The 22,201-nt window shown below is 37.3% G+C and overlaps 1 protein-coding gene across 11 annotated transcripts in view; it reads right to left on the minus strand.

The window, feature by feature from the left end:
• Positions 1-22,201, minus strand: part of LOC148393348 (neurexin-1a-like) — a 181,131-nt gene that overhangs the window by 114,763 nt on the left and 44,167 nt on the right. For 7 of the 11 annotated variants that reach the window (XM_088384596.1, XM_088384602.1, XM_088384598.1 and 4 more), the window contains 3 exons: positions 19,457-19,474; positions 18,238-18,267; positions 17,312-17,359 (listed from right to left, as the gene is read on the minus strand). In XM_088384596.1, coding sequence (XP_088240722.1) covers positions 17,312-17,359; positions 18,238-18,267; positions 19,457-19,474 — 96 coding nt within the window. The remainder of the gene's footprint in view (positions 1-17,311; positions 17,360-18,237; positions 18,268-19,456; positions 19,475-22,201) is intronic. The other 4 variants (XM_088384605.1, XM_088384600.1, XM_088384599.1 and 1 more) reach the window with 3 other exon arrangements.

Here is a 22,201-nt window from a genome sequence, read left to right on the forward strand (position 1 = left end):
TATTACATTGATAGTCTCAGTCATGAATTCAGTCGGAATTCAGAAAAATCAGAAAACGTAATTCAATTTGTAAAAGCTGTAAATAAGTGGAGATAAACAATTTTTTTTTTCTTCTTCAAAAAATGTTTCCATTTATTTTTAACAAATATAACTAATAGTCTCTGTCATCAGAGAAGATTACTGGTACATTGTATTTATAATAAAGTAAAGAGATAGGAATTGTCTCGATTTTCTTTATTTCCTTCTCCGGAAATAAACACATTCAATTGGTGTGATAATGGCACCATGCACATACTGCCTCGCTAAGCTGCACAAAAGCCAGGAAAAAAAAGCTTTGCGCGTAAAGAGGGAAGTCAATACAGACCTCTAAGCAAAGTACAGCATATTGGATTTCTCATACACAGGAGGTTGACAGTAGGGAGCTTTTAAAATGCCTTAAGTCTGCACGGGATGCTTGTAAATGCACTGGAGAAACAGTCAGTCATTGGGAACATGAGAAGGACACGCTTGAGAGGATAGCAAAGAAGATCATGGACGTATCATTTTTGGCTTCATGTGAGCAATCGCTTCAGCGATGAGATGAGCAACCTCCGGTAGAGTGCATTAAGTGGATATTAATTCTCCCACGGGTGCTTATTAAAGACCTGGGTGTTAATGATCCGATTCCTCATTTCCCAATCCCCAATTGAGTTCCGGCTCAATGAAATATAGCAGCAAGGAAACACATACAGTACCTGCTACTGATTTAGGGGGGGGAACATCTGTTAAGGACAAACTTGTTGTTTTTTTGGGCTATATTCGCTACAATCTTTTTTTCAACTTCCTGTTGGAAAGAACTTGAACTTTTAAGGCATTTGGAATACGATAATGGAATTTGAACCGTTGAAATTGACAGAGCATATTGATATGGTGCTGTAAAATTCACAGAGGCCAAATACAGCAGTTTGATTAAAGATAATTAGCTTAGTTGAATGTGCCGGCAAACTAAGAACTATGTTCATCCGTCAATACAATTACGTTTGTGATTTTTTTAATTTATTTTTTTACTAACTAATCTTCCCTTACCTATATGGAGAACATTTCTAAATATGAAGGTTAATGACTGATTCTGTCATTCTGTCAGTTTTATTTTCACGATGGTCGTTCACAAAGCAAAAAGGAAATAAAAGAAAACTTCAGGTCACCTGTCAAGCTATTATTCCCATCGTTGTTGGGTCTACAGTACATTTAGGTCGAGACATATTGCGCAATACCATATCCTGCTTAATACAAAGCATGGCAGTGACAAACTCTGTGATGCCCTTTCTGCAAGTGATCACAGACAACCAACCAGTCCCATATAGGAGTTTGCAAATACAACAAGTAATACCAGCAATATGCTTGCTCCGGCAGACCGATTTATCAAAGTTAAATCAGATCGTATTATGTTGATATGGGCAAAAGACTGGGTTGATTGGCATTCAAATAACTGTAGATGGATTGTCAGCACATGGCTTGCACTGGCAGGACCCAGTCTGAGTCATTAACACTCAACAAGCACAGTGGAGCCCCAGGGCACCCTGCTCTCTGACAGTAATGCATTCTAATCTTGTCAGCCCATTGAGAGCTTCAGCTACATTACAGATAACAGGGCCAGAATCAAACACTACTGTCTGTCAACATCTCGAATCAATCAGGGGCTAAGAGTCTGTGGGGCAGCCATGCATGCAATGCTGCTTTGCACGCCAACCACCATAAAGCCAAGATGGAAATCCTATTTTGTGCTAGTGAGTCAGCAAAACGATATTTAAAATTTGAACAAAAATCTGAGAAAAAACAGAATAGCAGAATTTTTTTTTGGGTCATGTTATTAGATATAAAATGATTGGGAACTTCTATACTGTACCAATGGATTTAGTTATTAAATTATACTATTTTCTTATTTTCAATCATTAACATAATGTTTGTTTTCTCTTAATGTAATATTTCAGGTAAAATATATCTTGTCTGTTTCCATTACTTTACATTTCCAACCATCAAGCACACATATGGCAATACATCAAGCCATTAAGTAGATTCATTATTCATAAAGAGGTTGCTACTTTGCTGGTTCACTTCCCATAATCGTAGAGATATTTTTCCCTGAAATAGGGTAGACGGATAGAGGAAGTGCACCATAAATATTCCAAAAGTCTAAGCATACGTGCACTTGTTACAAGTCAAAACTTATTAAATGATCAAAAGTTAATGGTCTGTTGAGCGTGTAATAACAAAACACATGATAATATTGTCTGTATAGGAAACCCTGGTCTAAAATGTGTGCGGAAATACAAAAACACAACAGTGTTCTCTTGCACAAAGAAATATTTAAGTAAATAAAAGATGATAAAATGGTATCGAGGTGTCTCTGTAGGACAAATATCTTTGCCCTGTCTGACTGCCCTGTTTGTCCATTTAGAAATGTCACCAGCTGTGGGACTCCCCAGGATGCAAGCTAAAAGGCTTCACTAAAGTTCTTTTCCATTTACTGCTCGAGTTGGCACAGAGATAGTGTTCTGTTTTTTGTGTACCTGTGCTCGCCAGGAGAGTCAGAGTGCACAGGCATTTATCTTGGCCTCTAACAATACCAAGATATTATCGAACAACCACTCTGGGGATGGCGCCCCACAGCAGCTCAAGAACTACTCCAAAATAGAGATCAAACATGACATGAATCACAGCAGTCACTGATCTGGATGCGGTGTGTTTTTGAATAAATATATAAACAAATCACAACCATGAAATAGATATTGGTATCCTGTGAATGGTGTCCCAGAAAACCACTATGCCAGAATTTCATATCAGCCAACAGCAGGAGTGCAGAAAAATGTCCACTTGGGAAAAATAATGAAAATAAGAGCCTTTATCTGGTCATGGGGTTCAACTTCTTGCAATCACATGGTGGGAGATTCCTTACTGGGAAAGATACTGTCCTCTTACTATCTGATGTTTATTTCTTTTCCCTCTATGTCACTTCCAAAGATAACATACAAGACAATACAATCACGTCAATTTAATTCCACTCCAGAAGCACTATGCAAATTTTAACGTCATGATTGATTCCCCACTCTGTACTAGAAATAAAGTTTGTACATAGAACGGACAAGTGCATCACTCCTTGCTGTTTCACTTTAGTCGCCATAGGTGACAGGATTACGTAAGACAAAATGTCCGAATAAGGTAACAAGGTTTCAATTGTCTTTAAACTCAGAATGAAAATGTCATTTAAAAAAAATCATGTCTGGCCAAGACTCCTCTTTTCTTTCATGTTAAATATGTCCAGAAAACTCAACTTTGCAGGGAAACTAGCTAAATTGTCAAAGTTTGTGCACTTTTAAATAGACTCACTAACACAGAAAATGTGTTTTACCAACTTCCCATCAAAATTGGCCATGTAGTGAAATGTGACTTTCAGCAAGAGGCTCGAAAATGTTACGCCAGTTTTAATGATGCCGTAATGTAGCGGTAAAAAATGATTCTATATGTAACACAGCCCGTGGCTCATGGTGTACATGGGAAGGATTTCTACAGTCTCTAGGTATACGCGGCAAGATCCCAGTTGATTCACTATGTTGCTCATTAGACCCGGCTCCTCAGAGGATCAACTCAAGATGAAATCCACACTGGTGCCTTTGTTACCCCAGGCAAATCACCAGGGAAGGAGGGGTGGTGTTTGGAGGATGAGGGGGAAGACAAGCGGGATAACAGGAAACAAACAGTGCAACCAATCAGGATGCTCTCTGGAGCAGAATACTTCTTCTCCTATTTAGCTTACAAAGCTGGAACCTTGTTTTTCCCCTCAGTGTCCCGGAGTCAGTCATTAGAGGGAAAATCAAAGAGACTTAGAAGTCTCAAGCAATTAAAAACAAAACGGAAGCTTCATTGCATTAATTGTAAAGATTTTGCCTTATTATCAATAAACAACCGAGCGTCAATCAATCGCATGTTACACACGATGATAAATCAAAACAATGTTGACCTTTACATAGTATACATTAGTAATCTATGAAACCATGCATGATGTGAATAATAACTAAAAAGTAAAGAAATTCAACTAGAATCTTGAGAACATGATCAGACTAAAATTACACGATGTACTGGTAGATTTGGCTCCCAGGGTCACTCTTTATTAAGCTTTCATGAATCTATTCTCTATTGAGAACCCACTGTCATTGCTCACCGGTGGACTGCCAATACGGGAACATGCCAGGACAAGAATGCTGCTGGGTATTTGGTAAGAGAAACTAGAGTGATGGACATGAGCATGGTGTGGCTAAAAGTACTAAAATAACAAGCGTGACAAAAAAGAGCGCATTAAAAAAGCATTGGGAAATGTCACAACTCCCCAGTGGGAGCCAGCAACACTTTACAAGCGATGTCGGTCACAGTGTGTCACACTCTGCTGGATATTGTCGTAAATCAGCGCTGTAAACAATGTAAATCTATAAATCTGCTACTGACATATAGCCGGAGGTCACTAAACGGCTTATTGTTCAGGCCGCAATATCTTAGTATTGTAATGTGTTTCAAGATGTGCAGACTCTCAAATCCAATTAATATTATATTCAAATGAGCACATGTTTTGTGGTACAGGTTGACTTGCAGTTTCACATTAGTTGTAATGTGAACAAATGAAAGGTCCAATAAAGCAACACTTGCAGAATTGTCTATTTGAAGACAACTGACAGTCAGTAATGGCAAAACCAAAACTCGCAGAACTCACTATTTGAAGACACACGGCAGGTTGTGCGATTGTCCGGTGCTCTACTCCCACTGTTTCATGATTAACTGTGAATTATTCTTGTTTTAAAATGGCATATGGGCTATGGGTGTTTTTATGAAAGCTTTATCTCAAGATGGTGTATGTCTGTCCTATAATTTATTGAAGCAGGCTTGACCTCCTGATACCATGTCAAGGCTTTATTAGTCATCGATATTGATTACTCGACATGACTCACAAGCAAAAAAGCCCACGGAGCCAGGTTAAGAATAAACATTTCACTAATTTTCATTCTATCTGCTGTATTTGTCTATCTAAACAACATCTATCTGTTCTGATATTAAATGTGCAAAGTTAAAGTTCTACTAAATAAGTGAGTCATCGCATTGAAAAGATGTTTAGCATTCAAAAATCATGAGCTTTAATTAGTAGCCCAACATATTACGTTTTGCTACAATCTCATGTATGAAAAGAATCATTTACCGAGTTAATCTCTCACTTCCTTTGTCTAATTTTTACCAAATTGAACCTTTGCAAAGACATCTACACGCCTTACGACGCAACTTCTCTTTCCTTTCAGTTGCACTCACGCGCCATAGGAATGATTTATTTAAACATGTTCTCTCAAGAGAAAGAGCCGTTTTTCTTTTCCTCCATCAGAGAATGCAATCTCACCACAATATGGCCACGGCAATTTGTCTTTATTTAAGTCCCCATTTGCTTTCTCAAGACACTGCAGTGTGGGTCGTTCTCCCTTAGTCTGCCAAAAGTGTCCTTTAGCTTTCGCGTTTGCTCATTTGTCATGTTTGACACTTTAAGCAAGATTTAGCGTGGTAAAATATGTACATTTTAATACTAATGCCTCCCAGTGGCTTCATTAGATTTGCAGGGTTTTTTCCCACATCAGCAAACGTTCACCGCTTGCACCATACACAGAAAACACAAGTACATTATGCTAATAAAATATCATGCTTTATGAAAAATTTTCAAATTAAAACCGATGACATTAGTCACAGTGCTTATGCTTATACGCGACTATGGGCGGGCCCTTTGTGTACTTAACGCAATGTACTTTAATTTGTTATGCCTCAAATTTGAAAATTAAATTTAAGTAGCAATATTTCTTTCCCCTTTTAGTCAGTCCGAGGAAATTAGTTTTTACAGCCATTAGGGGAAGTTGCTTCCTGTGCTCACTTGCTGACAATGTGCTTTGCGCTATAATATCAATTCACTTGAGTGGACCCATCTTGTGTGGGTGTGGTTGAGTTTCTAGTGTGGACTGACCCGCCACTGAAGACTGTCCATCTCCAGACTCCAGGCGCTACATTGCAGGACTAATTACAGAACATCATGTTGCCAAGCAACTGCAGCAAATGGTGCCTTGTGGGTTTCTGGGAGGGGGTCGCAGCAGTACTAGTCGAGTCTTTGATCGATCTTTATGCGACCCCAGCGATCCTTAAAATATCTACCATGTATTGTGTTTGACTCGACATGGAGAGCATGAACTCAACTAGCTATACGACATGGCAATTTGAGGCCAAGTGTAGCACTGACACGATATTTATTTGTATTGATTTGATTTATTACCTTTATTTTTATTCTGCTTAAAATATTTAATACTTTGCAAACCAGCATATTCAGACTCAATGAAAGTGTTGAATGTTTTTTTTCCTGAATGCCTCCTTGGCATATGTAGCCTAATAGTATATACGTATATAAATATAGATTTGTTCACCTGTGAAATTACATCTGTAGATTTATAAAGTCATGATATTCCAATGGGAGGTATTAGCCAAATGATTCGGGTTAGACTAGAAAGAGAAAGAAGAAAAAAAATGAAAAGAATAAAGAAATGCATGTATTTAGGTTAGCTGAACTGTAAAATCCTTAGATACTAATGAGGAAATACGTAAAATTAACATAAAAAAAGACTAATCTTGCGAGTACAATAATTACCAAGTGTTGTTGTAAACAAAACTGGGAATTATCTATACAAAATAGCACTGTGGAAAAATGTGCCCTTGTTAAATCATTTTCAATATGTTGCACAATTTTCACTGATATTTATAACATGGCTTTATCCTCAGTAGGGAAGTATAAGTAGCTGGAGGGTGCCAACTGTTTTTATGATGGTAGATTTTATTGCAGCACTTTTACTGCTGTTTTTACTCAACAGGAATGAATCCACTCTTTTAATTACGTACATCGTGAATCAACAATGCTCACAGCAACTGACCCAAATGTTACACCACGATGCACATTTTTAGTAGTAATGTATGAATTATCACTCTTATCTATTGAGATAATTTGTCTTTGTATACCAGAGTGCTGAAAAGGTAAAATTATATGTGTACCATTCATTCTTTTCTTTTTTCAAAACAGAAACAAAAATAAAATGACTCGTTTTTTTTCAGTATTTGTTCCAGAAAACAAAATGAAAAAAACTGATGGGTTCACACATTGTTCAAGGCTATAACTGTCATAACTGTCACCTATGACTGTCACCCGAACCCAGTTCAAACCGGAAGTCACTCCAATAATTCATGCAAAGATTCATGAGGCGTAGGAATAATGTGGCTATAGTGGCACTGTGATTTTATTGTCTCTTTTCTAAAGTCTAAGTTCCCTATGCCCCGTTCTCCTTCCAAACCACTGTGGTCTATGCACTCTACACGTCCCGTGATTAATAACACCACCTTGCTCAATTTTGCCTGCCAAACAGAGCAGTGCTTTCTTGTCATCCTGACACAAATTAATTCCCCTTATTTATCTTTAGGCGCCAAGGTGGACATAGGCAGAATAACTATTTGAGAGGGGGAAGGACAAAGAATTATAGACGGTGTGCTCTTGATGACAGGGCCATTTGTTTCTCAAATAAGAATCGAGATAAAGTTCATAACAATCACTTCTATACGCAAACTCTTTTGCTGGGTCTTTTGTCCTCTGGCTACAGTCAAAGGCAGAAATGGGCAACTGGTGACTCTTGGGTACTCTCAATGATTCAACTCGTACGGGTTGAAACCAGAAACAATGGAAGAGAATTAATAAACTTAACTGCTGCCACACATGGGCAGAGAGCAAGAATAATGATTGAGCATTGAGTGTGTCAGGCCTAGCTTATTCGGACAGGGCATAGGTCATTCTCATCCATATTGCTGCTTCTCCTAAAAAAAATATCCATACAAATAATTTATAATTTGAGAGGATGATTAGTGTTTGAGATATCTTTATCTTTCGAGCATGCTAAATAGCATAGCAAATAAATAAATACATAAGCAAATCAGAAGTTACTCGCTCTTTTGCTTGGTACTTTAGTAGTTTTCCACTGAATACGTTCTCTTACCCAAGTAATCGTTCAGTGAAGTACTTTTTTTAGTCATATCATTCTAACAGTACTCTTAATTGAGTACAATTTGCGACTACTCGGCCCACCACCGGTTACAAGCTCAACAGTATATCTCTTTTTAATCAGCTTCATTAAAAGAGCTCTTGTCAAGTCAGGCCTTACTACAGCAACAATAAAGACGCTCTGAAAAGAGTCAGCTAAGGGGATTTGCAGATACGAAAAGTTCACTTTCATCTTCTCTTTGGTGAGAACCTAACACTCTAATTTCAGAACACACAATGATTACACAACCCACTGTATTAAAGCACATAGCACTGTATGTGGTAAGTTCAAATTGATTTAAGGGATAAATGAGCAGCCCTGCTGTAAAAATAAATACATTTAAATAAATGTATCTCCTTGGTCGAATAATGGTGATGGCTGGTTGTGCTTGAGTGTGGTAAATACTAAGCACGGGTGCACATAACAATTTGGGTGTTATTAACTTTATGGCTGAACCTAAACACAAACAACATACCTAGTCAACATTAAACAATCAATGAGAGGATTAACTATTTATAATAAAGTGCAGAAACTGATCCATTCGAGGATTTTTTTTTCTGTTCATAACGCATGTTTCTTCATTTTTGTTTTCGACCATGAATTTTAGTATTTAATTGTGAAATAATTCCTTTTTAATTTGATTAACTTTCATAAGTTTCCACAATCTATAATATATCAAATCATGAGTATTGTAAGTCCACATATTTTCAATATACAACTTGTGAGCCAATGCATACTAGAGACTCTACATCCTTAACTGCGTATGTATAGGTTCCATTGTGGCACCACAAGTATCTACGGTATCTTCTCATTCAAATTGAAGCAGCTCTACCTCCACTGACAGTGAGAAATGGATTTAATAGCCAGAGAACAGCTTGTCAGCAGTCTGAAAAACACAACGTTAGGAGACTTTGTGCACTCATCCCCCCATACTCCCAGGGATCTGTATTGGGGGGATATTATAAAGATTGGAAAATATCTATGTCAACACTACATTCTGATCCACCAACCCTCCACCCTTGCTGGAAGGTATATTTTTCATTCCCTATTCATTGTGAAGCTGCATACAGTAGCACATAGGAGTTATATACCATACGTATAGTGTGTAATGGAAGGACGCGTAACAAATGAAACACATCATTTGATTCGATCTGTTGATATCACAGCCATTTTTCACAGCCGACATTTTGTGCTGTATTCGCTGTATTTGCGTGGGCAGATTTAACCAATGAGGGTTCAGGTGGTTACCCGACTGGGTAAGCTATAACTTAATAACCAAACGCATTCAGAAGATTCAATACATTATAATCGGCAGATGCTTCATGTGATATACTGCACTTTTTTTTATTTTTATTTTGTTTACAACTGATCAAATTTAAATTAAAATGATGAAATGGAAGCTAGGTTGGTCAAAGGCTCTCTTAGCCATAATTGCGCAGAGTCTTGTCTGGCTGTTGTCTCTCTAGGGGACCAGCAGGCAGCTCAGGGGCGTGTTGTTATATTTCACACTTTAATGATGTGCAAGGCATGCTCGCCTCTTATCTGTGCCACTATTTTAGTCACCGACACTCGAAGTTACATTTTAACAGCAAAATTCAAGTTGCTTCATATTTCCTTAAATATGCCCCAAATTGTTTTTATGAATTTCACTGCTCTGACAATAATGTAGTATTTAGGAATCAACAACAATCTCGGTGTTTATTTATTTTGTATACGTATATTTCCATTCCTTGGAGATTTTGAAGTACACAAACTGTCTTATAAATAGCTCACGCCCAACGCATGATGGAAAAGTAGCTTTGTATTTAATTTGCCCCTCTGTTTATCTATTCATTTTTTCTTGAATGATTGTTCCATTTGTATTAATTGCTAATTTTACATCTGATACATGTTGGAATAAGTAAAGTTGACTAAAGAAAATTGAATTCTTTGCATTTGACTGTATTCATTTAAAAGAAGTTGGACAGCTGCATATGTTGATTTGGACTTTTTCTGACCACTGGGTATTTGTGTTTCATTTACCAAGGTACAAATCATTGCTAAAACGAAACACTGCATTCACATCTAATGATGCAAAACTCGCATAAAAAGAGCCAGTCAATGATTAAACTGTTGAAGTATTGGCAATTCAGTAATGACTCTTGGTTTGCCGACAGTAGAATGAGTTAATCCATAATGGTAATAAAAGCCAAAATTTGAAATCAAAATGACAAATCTTAATGAAATATGTGATTCATGACTATAATGTAAAATGAAGAGATAAAACAGAGACTGCAGCGGGTCACTGGGCTACTTTAATTCCTGGAAGCCTCACTACGCTTTGACAGTAACATGAATGTTTTGACAGCTCCCCAGTGACCTTCGCCAGAGTGCAGGGAACAGCGAGTTATAGCCTCAGCAGTGTCATTTGAAAGAAATATATTTACAGTTCACAACGTTGGTCCCCCACAGGAGTTAGCAAGCTTATTAAGCAATGGATACAAAAGGAGCTTCTATTGTTTAATACCTGAACGGCTTCCGACACAGGCCTATGTTCTCAAACATCTAAAATATTATTTGATTAAATCATCTGGAGAGAGTTTGCTTTGGCAACCAGTAATCAAAAGTAAATCATCAGCAAGTCTCACTTCAGACTGACAAATACTGCAATGGCGAAAGTGCTTATTGTAGATCAACATGACTCTAATATACAAACTTAACATGTTAAAATTATATTTATGCTACCAATACTGCCAAAAGATCTTGATTTTTCCCCATCAACTTATGGATGCAATTGTTTTATGTTGCTTTCTTTCATTGCTGATTTATACATACATTTTAGAAAAGCAAAGCAAATTGAAAGTCTTATTGTCCTACTGCTATTAAAAAAAGACTATCTTCCGCTTATAGTAATTTTGATACAATTGTTCATACTTGGGTTTTTGTTTTGTTTTCACGCCTGAGCTCTTATAACTGATATTACTAGGCCACTTTGTGCAGCAGACCGAAATCGGTATTGAAAGAGTCGAACCTCCTTTGACAACAATGCAAAGCAGCAGTCTTGCTGGCATTTTCATGTTTTGTAGCACCGCAGTGAATCTCATCCAGAAAGCGAAACAAGACTCTGCTCGGGAAAACTCATTGATACAACAGCAGTGGACCAAGTGGGGTCATGTAATCTCCCACTGTCTTTCCTTGGCTCAGTCTCAAAGGATGTGGGGGCAATGCACAGGTGATGTGAATCCAGGAATAAGAGAGGAAGGGAGGGGAGAAAGGCAGGAAATGAGATGGGAGGCTAGATGAATAGCACAGGCAGATGAATTTCTTGCAGTCTGAGTGAAAAACATTCTTTTGGCAGCACTGGAAATAGGCAGACAAATGGTGCTTCTACATGCAAGACCTCAATGTCACATTCAAGTCAAATAGGAAGCAACAATTCAGACTGAACATATCAGACCATGTTCTTGCCACCTCAAGATGACATGTACATAAATATACCAAAATAAATCTGTATGATGGGACTTTACACCAATCTGGATATTGTGTACAAAGCCTGGGAGAATTTAATGACCATAGCATGTGAATTAAATAATAAGCAACACAATTCCTTGCCATATATATAAAAAAAAAAAGACAGTCCTCAAGGTGAGCATAGAAATAAATGCATAGAAATGAGCCAAGTCTAAAGGTTCTGTATTAAATAGAGATTCAAAATATTCCAGGCATAATTAATCCATTCCATTTTCAACACTGCTTTTCCTGTTCAGGGTCGTGGGGGGTGCTGGAGCCTATCCCAACTGACATCAGGCGAAAGGCAGACTACACCCTGAACTGGTCACCAGCCAGTCGCAGGGCACATATAATCCAATAAAAAAATAATTCAACTGTATTTGATTTTTTTGTGTTTCTATAAAATGGTTCTGCCCTCATACAGCACAACAAAAAACAAGAAATCTATCTTTATCTGCTGTGTCCTTAAATGTTCCCAACTATATGCAAAATAAAGTCAAAACAGCAAGAGATGTACATATAACATGTGTATGCATACAATAGGTGATACAAGGCCTCCTTTCTAAATCGTGTTTTTATCCCTTAGGATATGTCGGTCTTGAGTGTAATGACTCTCGGTGCACACCTCCCGAGACAAATTGCCACTGACCCCCATGGATTTTCCAGGGCACACTCCATTCGAAATGGACTATTCAATTTCCCATAGGGAGCCCTGCCACTTCCTCAGCATGCATCATTGAAAATGAAGTCACTTTCAGGTTTGCCTGGTCACAATGAGTCAACCTATATTTCTAATACGTCTTTAATTAATTGCTTACATTAATTGGTGGCATATAGCTCTGAATGATAATCTGGACAATTCTATGATGCTTGAGCTGCCACAGTGGGTAGATTCAGCTTCCCTGTTGTAAATAAATGGATACTAAAACAATGTTGTGCACATGTTGGCACATATGTCACAGTTGCCCAGACAGCCACGCTAATATGAATGATCTTTCATAAGACTCTGATTGCATCTAGAGAATCGTATGTCAAACAGCATGTCATGACGACGTGTCACCTGTTTTTTCAGTCTGCTGAAGCCCATGGCATGCCCCGGGGTTATATCATTCACAGGAACATATTACATGACTGTTTCTAAATAATCATGTGACATGTGACAAGAATGATGTAATGAAATTTTGATTACGTGCTTAGAAGAAAAAAAAGACTTTGAAACAATACTACTGTGTTCCTGCTTGGGTGTGAATCTACATACATCATCATAATCACAAATGACCACAATAATCTAAGTAAACTGGGCAAGCTCTGTCAACTTTTAAATCAAACCACTTATCTATTTTTCTACCAAATCCAGTTGTTTGTATAATATAAGTCTTCAACTTGTCAACAGGCCAAGATATGACAGATATATAACAGAAGAAGATAATGCACTGTTACAGATAGTGGCTTTTTGAAGTGAGCTAAGGCCCACAAATCAAAGCCAACAAAGCACCAGTATAAACATATCTATTGTGGACACACTGACAGTAAATCATCAGAGCAGTTGAAAGCACTGAATCATTTCACAAAATTGCCGGAATGCACTAACTACAACCAATGTGCACGCAATACTTTTTAGCAATTTGAGTAGAGGTACAGGACTTTTCGTGGAATGGGAAGTGGCCTTCCTCATCCTGATATTCATCCTCTCCTACTAGCAAGCCGAAAAATACAGTTTTTGCTTACCATAGTCTGAGAGGCATCGACCGACACTATTGATCTTAAGTAGATCTGCCATTCTGCTCGGGAGCCAGATGAGCCTTGTCGACATCGATCCCCCCCCTTTTTAGTCGGCATTTATCTTTCACTATTTCATTGGACTGAAATAATTCTATATCTGTCATTTTTTTATTATATGTATCACTATGGAAACTCTGTTTTTGTGATAAAAGAAAATGCAAAGCAGTCTACAGTGGAGTGAATAGCGCCAATGAAGGAGGGCCATGAAGGATTGTTGCCATAATGAGGACTAAATTTACAAGGAATGTATTTTTTTTTTGGTTGAACTTTTATAAGGTTGTTGGAATTTAACATTTTCTTGGGAAAAAAAATAAGATGCACTAAATATCTGTTTGAGCCCTTCGAACCTATTCCAATCTTGTGTTGCTGTAATTATAACATCTTTGTTGTGCTATATTGGTGCTAACATGCATCTAGATTGTCAAGCTAGAGAAAAAAAAACTATAATACTTAATATTCTGTAAAATCACCTCTGGGCTGTCATTAAATAAGCAATAGTTTTTTTTCCCCTCCACTAGTATGTATGTCAAATCCTTTTTGCATATATGTAACAAGGGAACATGAGTAATCCTTCATGTGAAAGCCTTCGTTGATCTGAAGCATAACAATGGGCCTTTGGTAAAAAAATTCAAAAAGGAAATGATCATTATGCATGAAGAATATGCGTTAGTTCACAGTGCACATCGCAACTAAAAATTCATTTTTCATGAAATTCATGACGGCCACTTAGTCTCAGGTGTTATTAAATGTCATGTCAACGGATCAACACTGTCAGGGAGGCTGGTATTTATTTAAATGATACAATATCTCAAAATATTATTTATTTATAAAGAAGACACACATATTTGCTTAATACCTACTACTACAAAAGAGAAAGCGTAACCCTTTGAAATGGTCAATGGAGCTGAAAGAATTTCGCTGTCAGTCTCCCTGGTTTTATGTGAAGCTACAAAGGCAACATCTGTTGTTGATTCAATGTGTTCTGATACCTGTCAAAAAGAGATAGCCGACACGTCCACAAACGTCATACGTGATGCTCCATGGTGTTGAAAACAGCTTCTTGTGGCCCAAATGCTACACTTTGTTAGAGCCATTATGACTGGGTATGGACAACAATCTGGATATTTTTTTTATGTTGTGGCCATTTCTTTTTTTATTAATGGCACATGACACTGTGAGGAAATTTGTTTTGATTTACCACTGGAAGCTTAATGATGCATTTGTGAAATTATTATCCATGAAGTGTTTAATGGGACATGAAACATAAATAATCATACTATTTTTGCCCTTTGAGTTCAACTTGTCCTAGCTGACGTTGGATGCGTTGTTCTTTTAGACTACACAGTAGGTGGGACTGAAAAAAAAAAAAAAGCCTCTGCTGGGCACAGTCTCGTAGTGCAATCTTTTTAATTGTGAAGCTGCAGTTAACCAACAATAAATTCCAAAGACAAAAAGTGAGACTGGAATGTCACTTAATTAAACAAGTTGAGGCCAATCAAGCATAAATTGGATCAACTACATAAAGAGCACACACACTTTCTACATGTCTGACGGGCTCATACATTCTTTTAAGGATATCTTGGTTTATTTTGTATACTGACAAATTCACATATATTGCAATCTTGCAGTTTTGCAGAAAGTAAAATGGATGAATTTGGAAGTTCCGTTTGCTAAAGCAACTTTTTGCATAGTCATTCTCACAATATTAACAGTAACCAAAACATGAACTCCTTTAGAGAGATAATAAAAAACATCTTATCGCAGTGTAAATTAATCAGCTCCTGGGTATGTCCTTGTATGACTTCGATTACATCACAAACCAATTATAACTCACTCCAAAATTTTTGAACCCACAAGAAACAAATATAACAAGAACTATTTGATAGCAATTTCTTTACCAGTTCATGATAATCTAGAAGATTAAACTGTAAAATGAAAGTCCCCATATGTTCAACCAACAGAATTTAGCTAATTGCTGAATGAGGATTTAATGCACTCTGGTTTTTGTGCACAAGCTGGGATTTAAGCATTAAAAATCCATTTGATTTGTCATGTGTAAACACATATTAAGAAATTAATCTGTTGTCCTACTTCATAGCAGCTCACGGGGGAAAATAATTTGCTTAAAAAGTATACTAATTTATAGAGAGCCCAGTTATACCTGCAAGCTTGTGTGTACAGCCTGTCGTTGAGCTTAAACTGGACATGGCTGTTCATTGTGATGGCGGGAAATAAATACCAGGGATTTGTACAAGCACAGATATCATTCCCCTTCTGTTTTCCGTGGTTTGGTGTGCAGAAAGAAAAGGTTTTAAGCATCCTGTTAGTGCACCAGATAAAGCACACATAACCTAGTCCATTCTCAAAGGAGCAAACCCAAACAGAGGATAAACCCACTAAGTGTTTAATAGACCACAGGTGGACATTAAAAATCAACCATGTCTGGTGTATATTTATACTTATATTGTGCATCCAATTTTCACGCTCGATATCCTTATCCAGCGTCGCTCTTCCTGGTTTTAATACCCAAATGAGGATATAGTGTAAAGGTGTGGGACTGCACATTGCATAACTGGACTGCGTAGGTTTGCATCACAGGGGGGCAACTAACCAAAGCCTGTATTAGAGGCAAAGTGCTGCGCATGTCAAGTTTGTGCTGCATTAGCACCGTCTTCTTCCTGCAGCTTCCCTGCTGTCAATTCCAAAGGTGTTTTTTTGTTTGATGCATAAATACATTCCACGGACACCTTCCTAAACTAAATTAAGTGTAAACTGGGATTCTGGTGCTGCAGTATCAATACATTCGATGGCCATTTGACAGCTTATTGCACTTAATTGATCACATGACTGGCATCATCCATCATCATCGGTGAGAGTAAAACTCAGATGTAAAAAGTCACACACACGGTTGAGTTCATAAGCAGTTCAGCATGAATATTTGATACAAAATGACTTGTTTCAATGTTACTTATCACTGTGTTGGCTGCAGAACCAAGGAAAAAGTATAAGTAGATAAACACAGAAAACTCAAAACTTCCTTTTACTGCAACTGTCCTACTGCATCGGATTCGGGTTGCCTACACCAATTTAATGATTAGCAAATAATCATTAAATTCATGATTAACTTGGATAAAACAAAATATCTGGTAGGACGTTTTTGGAAGTCAGCATCAAATTTAAGTGTATTTTATTGTTTCAGCGTATTAATGAGTGCCTAACTTCAGATTCTACTTGTTGATTGCTAACATTTCCTCAGAACTTTGCCGGTGCAGTTAAGAGATGTTGAAGAGGGAACAGTTTGAATTAATTTAACTTCATGTGCAATATTTCAAACAGCAAATTCTGAAATACCAGCATCCCCAAATAGATTGTGTCTGACATTAGAGGTTCCATTGTACTGCTATTTTTGGATTCCAAGTCATCATGCGGCATTATTGTGCATCTGGATAAACCTTCACTATAAAATAATGAGCAGCTTCTGGAGGCAACACACTGACGTACATAGCCGTGAACAGACATTAGATCAAATACAGGAATGGCACTTACCTTGGAACATAGAAAATGTTAATTTGTGAAAAATGTAAGTGTGCGTGTGTGCGTGTGTTTGCAAGTTTACACAATCATAGATGTAAGCAAAGACTAGAGTGAGAGGTGGACGCTTACCTGCCCAGATGCAGCTATGCAAGATGTGTACAGTATGTAACATTACACAAGTCAAACTATTAGAAAAAAAATGTGTTGTTTGCAAGAATAATAAGCCACAGCAAGCAAAAGCCAAACAGAACAATAGCATGTCAAAGCAACACGAATAGTCTATGCATCTTCTTCTTGAGTATGTCTAATGCCTAATCATTAAACCATCAATTGCTATATTGTGCTTGGTTTAAGAACAAAAAAATTGAATAGGGATTTACCTTGAATGCTGAGTAGCGACCTGAGAAGCCAAGTTTCCCCTCTCTGCCCTGAGGAGAAGAGTCAAACGGCAAAGATCAGACGTCCACTTACCCCACAGGGAGAAGAGGTGAGGATCACAGCCAGGATGGGAGGCCCACAACACTATGATCACGCCTCACGCAACCCCAAACCCATTACTTGAACCATGGACAGCAACCCTATGTGCTTCTGCCTGTTGTCATCTTTCCATGCAGCAAGCAGGCGACGGATTGAATGCGTGAAGCAAAAGATGCACCTACCTTGAAGACAGCTATTTAAAAGTGCCGCTAACCTCAACTATGATATTGGGTATGTAAATGCCATTGGGTAATGAATTAAAAACAGAGTGGGGAAGTACCTTTAGGTTTACCTATGAGTTTTGATGAGATGGTCCAGAATGAAAGCAAGTTCCCATCACACAAAAAAGGAGAACAAAAGGAGAGGAGGAAACACCAATAAGTGCAATGTTGGTTAAGGAAATGAAGACTGAGAGATTTGATGCTTCTGTTTGTGCAAACAGAGATGAAATGGCGACAAATGGAACCAAAACTGGGAACACTGATGGTTGCCTTAACTATGGTTGAGTGATAAGCAGGAGTTACAATGACACTACGCTGCAGTGATTACAACACATGCATTCAATTCAGAACTTTTCTTAACTCAGTAAAGTTACGGAATTTACAGTAAACACTGAAACAGAATGGAAAGAAATGGCCGAACCAGACAGCGGAGTCGAAAAGACAATTCAGCTCGTAAAAGGGCTCATATACCCTTGAGAATTATCTCCAACGAGCGCCACTTTAAAAGTGTCACGTTTTGTGCTGGCCTCAACACACACATTTCAGAAGATAATGACAGCATTGGGGACAATGGAGGGAAGGCAGGAGAAAAGGAAGAGAGCTCATACCTTGGTCGCCCATCATCAGGTGTGCCAGACCTTAAAAAGGAAAACAAGAGCACAGTCAGCAGAGAACAAGGGATCATGGGAAGTTGTGTCAAAATAACAACAGACACAAAGGCATCTCTTTTCACAGTAGATGTCTGTGTTACTGGAAGGGATGGGATAAGGAAAAGTTGGAGGGAGAGGAATAGGATGGTGCGCACACACAGGGTCAAGCCTGATGAGCATTCACAGCTGGAATGCGTCATCGGCTACTTACTCATTCAGACATCTTCATTCATGTTTCATCGTATTCCTGATTTAAAATGCACAGATTTGCATCCAGTGAAGAAGTCCCCCACCATGACTTCAATTGAGTCATCCAAAAAAAATTCATTTAAATGTGCCAATTAAAGTGAAGAATAGAATACATTGACTCAATCCAGTCACACAAGCGGTGCCTGCTATGTAAAGTAGACACCATTGCATGGACATGTGTGTACTTATTTATAATATTATATTGATACATTTTAATATTGAATAAATTATTCTATATTTGGATATCATTTAGCCTAAAATTAAAGGTGCTTGGTTGACATATTTTATATTATGATACATGTCAAATAAATCTATCATTCAAAACCAAATAAAATATTTTGATTGTGAAATACAGAGTAAATTGTATGAAGGTAAGATAGACAGGACCCATTTCAATGTGTTCTGATTCCTGAAAAATAAACATTGACGCAAACAAGCGGAATGACCCCTGTCAATTTTTTGGATGGCAAAGACACCATCACATAGATATTAGCACATTGGGGTGTCAAGTAGTTGTGTATGTTAAAAGAATATGACAGACATAAGTTATGAACTCACTTCAATCAAGGGCCTCTACTGCAACAAATACAAACTAGAAATCCACCACCGTAGTTTTTAACCAAACTTTTGGAAAATGTTTTGCAACTACATAGCACACGACATTAAAATGACTTTTGATTTTGAAGTTCAACCAATTGATTTTTTTTTTCCTCTTACCGAGATATTTTCTCTAAGGCACAGCTAAACAAACCTTAATAGTGGGGCGGCAGATCATAACCTGATCCTCTACTTACCATTTCAACAACATTAATAAAGCAGTTACCTGCACCAAAACATTTGATAACATTTATGCGAGGATCCATCAGCCAAGTGTATTCACATTTGCACACTCGCTTTGGCAAAAGCTGAACGCCTCGATAATACCCACCTTCAGAATATTTATCTTCTGGAAGCACGGACAAGCAAAGAGAAAGAAAGGAAGACATTCATTAAGCAGCATGCAGACTAGGACCGGCCGTTGCATGTTAGCATGCAAGGCATTGAAAAATCACATGCAAGTGACCCAATAGAACCCCATTTCTTATTTTGCAACACTTGTTTGTCCTTATTTACACACTGGAATACACGGCAAGGTTGAACACTTCATTTGATTTAAAAATATTACGTTGTCTTGAACATTTTAGAGGCTGATAAAACACCCAACAACACTGTTAAACCACTTTATAAAAAAGGCTATGAGGCATAATGCTTTGGGGCTGTAAAGCACATCTTGAGACTTACTCATTGTGTTATGTAGGGCATTTTTAATTCATTTATTTAAGCACGAATGACTTCAAATACTATTTAATTCAAAGCATTAGATATATTATGGGAGGAATAAAAAGCTACTCTAGGATAACGATTGCAAGAAAGGAAGATCCTCGGTAAATATATTTGTGATAAACTGTCAGAGCAAGCAGGATTCGGGTGATTTGCTATCAAAAGCATTGTACAGTGGCAGTTCTTTGAAAACAAAAAAGCTTGAATTCTATTTTGTGTGAGTGGCGTGCGAAGGTGAGGGGGTACAAACATGTGACACACTCATCAAGGAGTCTAAGAAATGAATAAGATACATGCATGCTTAACTATTTTTTTTTGTGTGTTGCTGGATTGCATGCAAAATGAGATGTTTAAGGCCCATAGACTGCCTATAAAAAAAAGCAAAACAGTCAGTCATTAAGTTTTCTCCAGTGTTGATTCTTGACCTAAATGCCATACAAAAAGTTTTGTTTTTAATGTATACTCTTTATATGTGTTTATTTTTCCTATGAAACACTAAAATTCTAAATATGCATGCAACATGTAGTTAACATTAAGTAATAGGAAATCAGGTCGGGTTATAAACTATGGGGAAAATGCAGAAAAGACCAATTTAAACCACAAAAATCAAATTCCTACCTCTTTAAAATGTTTTGTTGCCCCAATTCAAACGATCATTTGAGCCAAAAACTTACCATCGTCACTGGTTCCCGCTCAGACAACATGCACAAAAACATTTACATCACAGCTTTGTGAACAAATTGCAAAACAATAGAGCACCCAACTCTTTCAGTTTCTCTATGCTACAGTGAAATTAAAATATATTACTGCATACATTTTCTTAACTTTACTTTCACATGCAACTTTGTAGAGTGATTGATTTCATTTCATTCATTTCATTCAACTGAGTGGTCTTCAGAATAAATACTTTGTTCACAAAGCTTGAAGATGACTTGCTGAAAAGCATCCAAGCAAAAGAATGACAATGATACTTGTAAAGCAAATAAATATGATGATGTAAAGACTGACAAAGATATTAGTAACATTGATGGCTTCTCTATATTTGAAAGGCTGGACCTTACAGTATTGCTTCACACTGTGAATATAATAGGAGTTGTGTGGGTTATTACAACTCATTTTATAATTATACCCTTTTGCATGAAAACTTCCCTGCGTTTTTGCCTGAATTATGTGACTTTATTCGAAATAAAAGACATTTAGTTTATTATTATCATGAAATTTTAACTGTTTCACAATATTACCAATTTTTCACTTTATCAGTGTCGTCAAAGCGAACAACTTTAATCCTATCATCATGTTTCAATGATAAATAAAAAGATCTGTTATTAAAATCTAATTTGTGATGTCTAGATAACACGATTTGGGTGTAATTGAGCTGCATCCCACAGAAAAGAAGCTTAAATTGAACAGCAGTATCACCTGCCATACTAGGCCATTAAAATAAGACCCCTTATACTGTCTCTCTCCCTCTTCCGCTCTCTCTTTTCCCTCTGTAGTTGCACACACACCGACGCCATACACTTTCTTTCACAAATGTACCCAGCTGGTTACATTCTAATCCAGAAACATAAATCCATTTAATCCCCTTGTCAAAGTGATCCTAGTGCTATTGTGCTGGTAGAACTACACCAAAATGAACTCTGCTGTCTATCACATACAATCTGCATCTTGTGACACTGATCATTTTCCAACAGAAACTCATCATGTGTGTGCAATAATTATATTAGAAAGTCAAGGCACCGCTTTGCCGAAAGAAACATCTGGCACGTAATGACAGAAAACACATTGAGGAAGGTTACAAATTATGTAAATTGTTTGCTTGTTCTGTTTGGTTTTAGCAACATCTTATAGTCGATCGGATTCCTCGTATCTCTAAAATCATTATTAACATTATTATTATTATTATTTTTAATCTGCTGTGTCCCGAGGTGAATATTTGTTTGAATTTTGTAAGAATTAAGACCGTACTGCCTTTGTGTTTAAGTTTGCATGGCATCTTAAACCACAGTAATACGTAGGATCACTAAAATCATTTTCCTAATACAATAATGCAAAACAAATTATCTTTTGTGCTTTGAAATGAGCATGCATTATGACTTAACTGCAAAGAATAGCAAAGATTTTTTTTGTCCCTATGTGAACGAAATTCATTCTGTCTCATACTTTGAATTTTTCCAAGTTCATTTATCTCAGGCAGTTTTCTTTGAGAGGTTGTTATTTACCAGTTGAATTCTTTTGCCTTCAACAGAGGGTCACGTCGAGTCACACTCTATATTGTGACACTCTAATGACGGCAAAAGATTTCCGCCGAAACATGACAGCTAAGTAACAACCTACAAAACCTCTCTCTGAG

This window comes from Syngnathus floridae, chromosome 9 (genome assembly GCF_059516105.1).
Source record: "Syngnathus floridae isolate MCC-2025c chromosome 9, RoL_Sflo_1.0, whole genome shotgun sequence".
NCBI lineage: Eukaryota > Metazoa > Chordata > Actinopteri > Syngnathiformes > Syngnathidae > Syngnathus > Syngnathus floridae.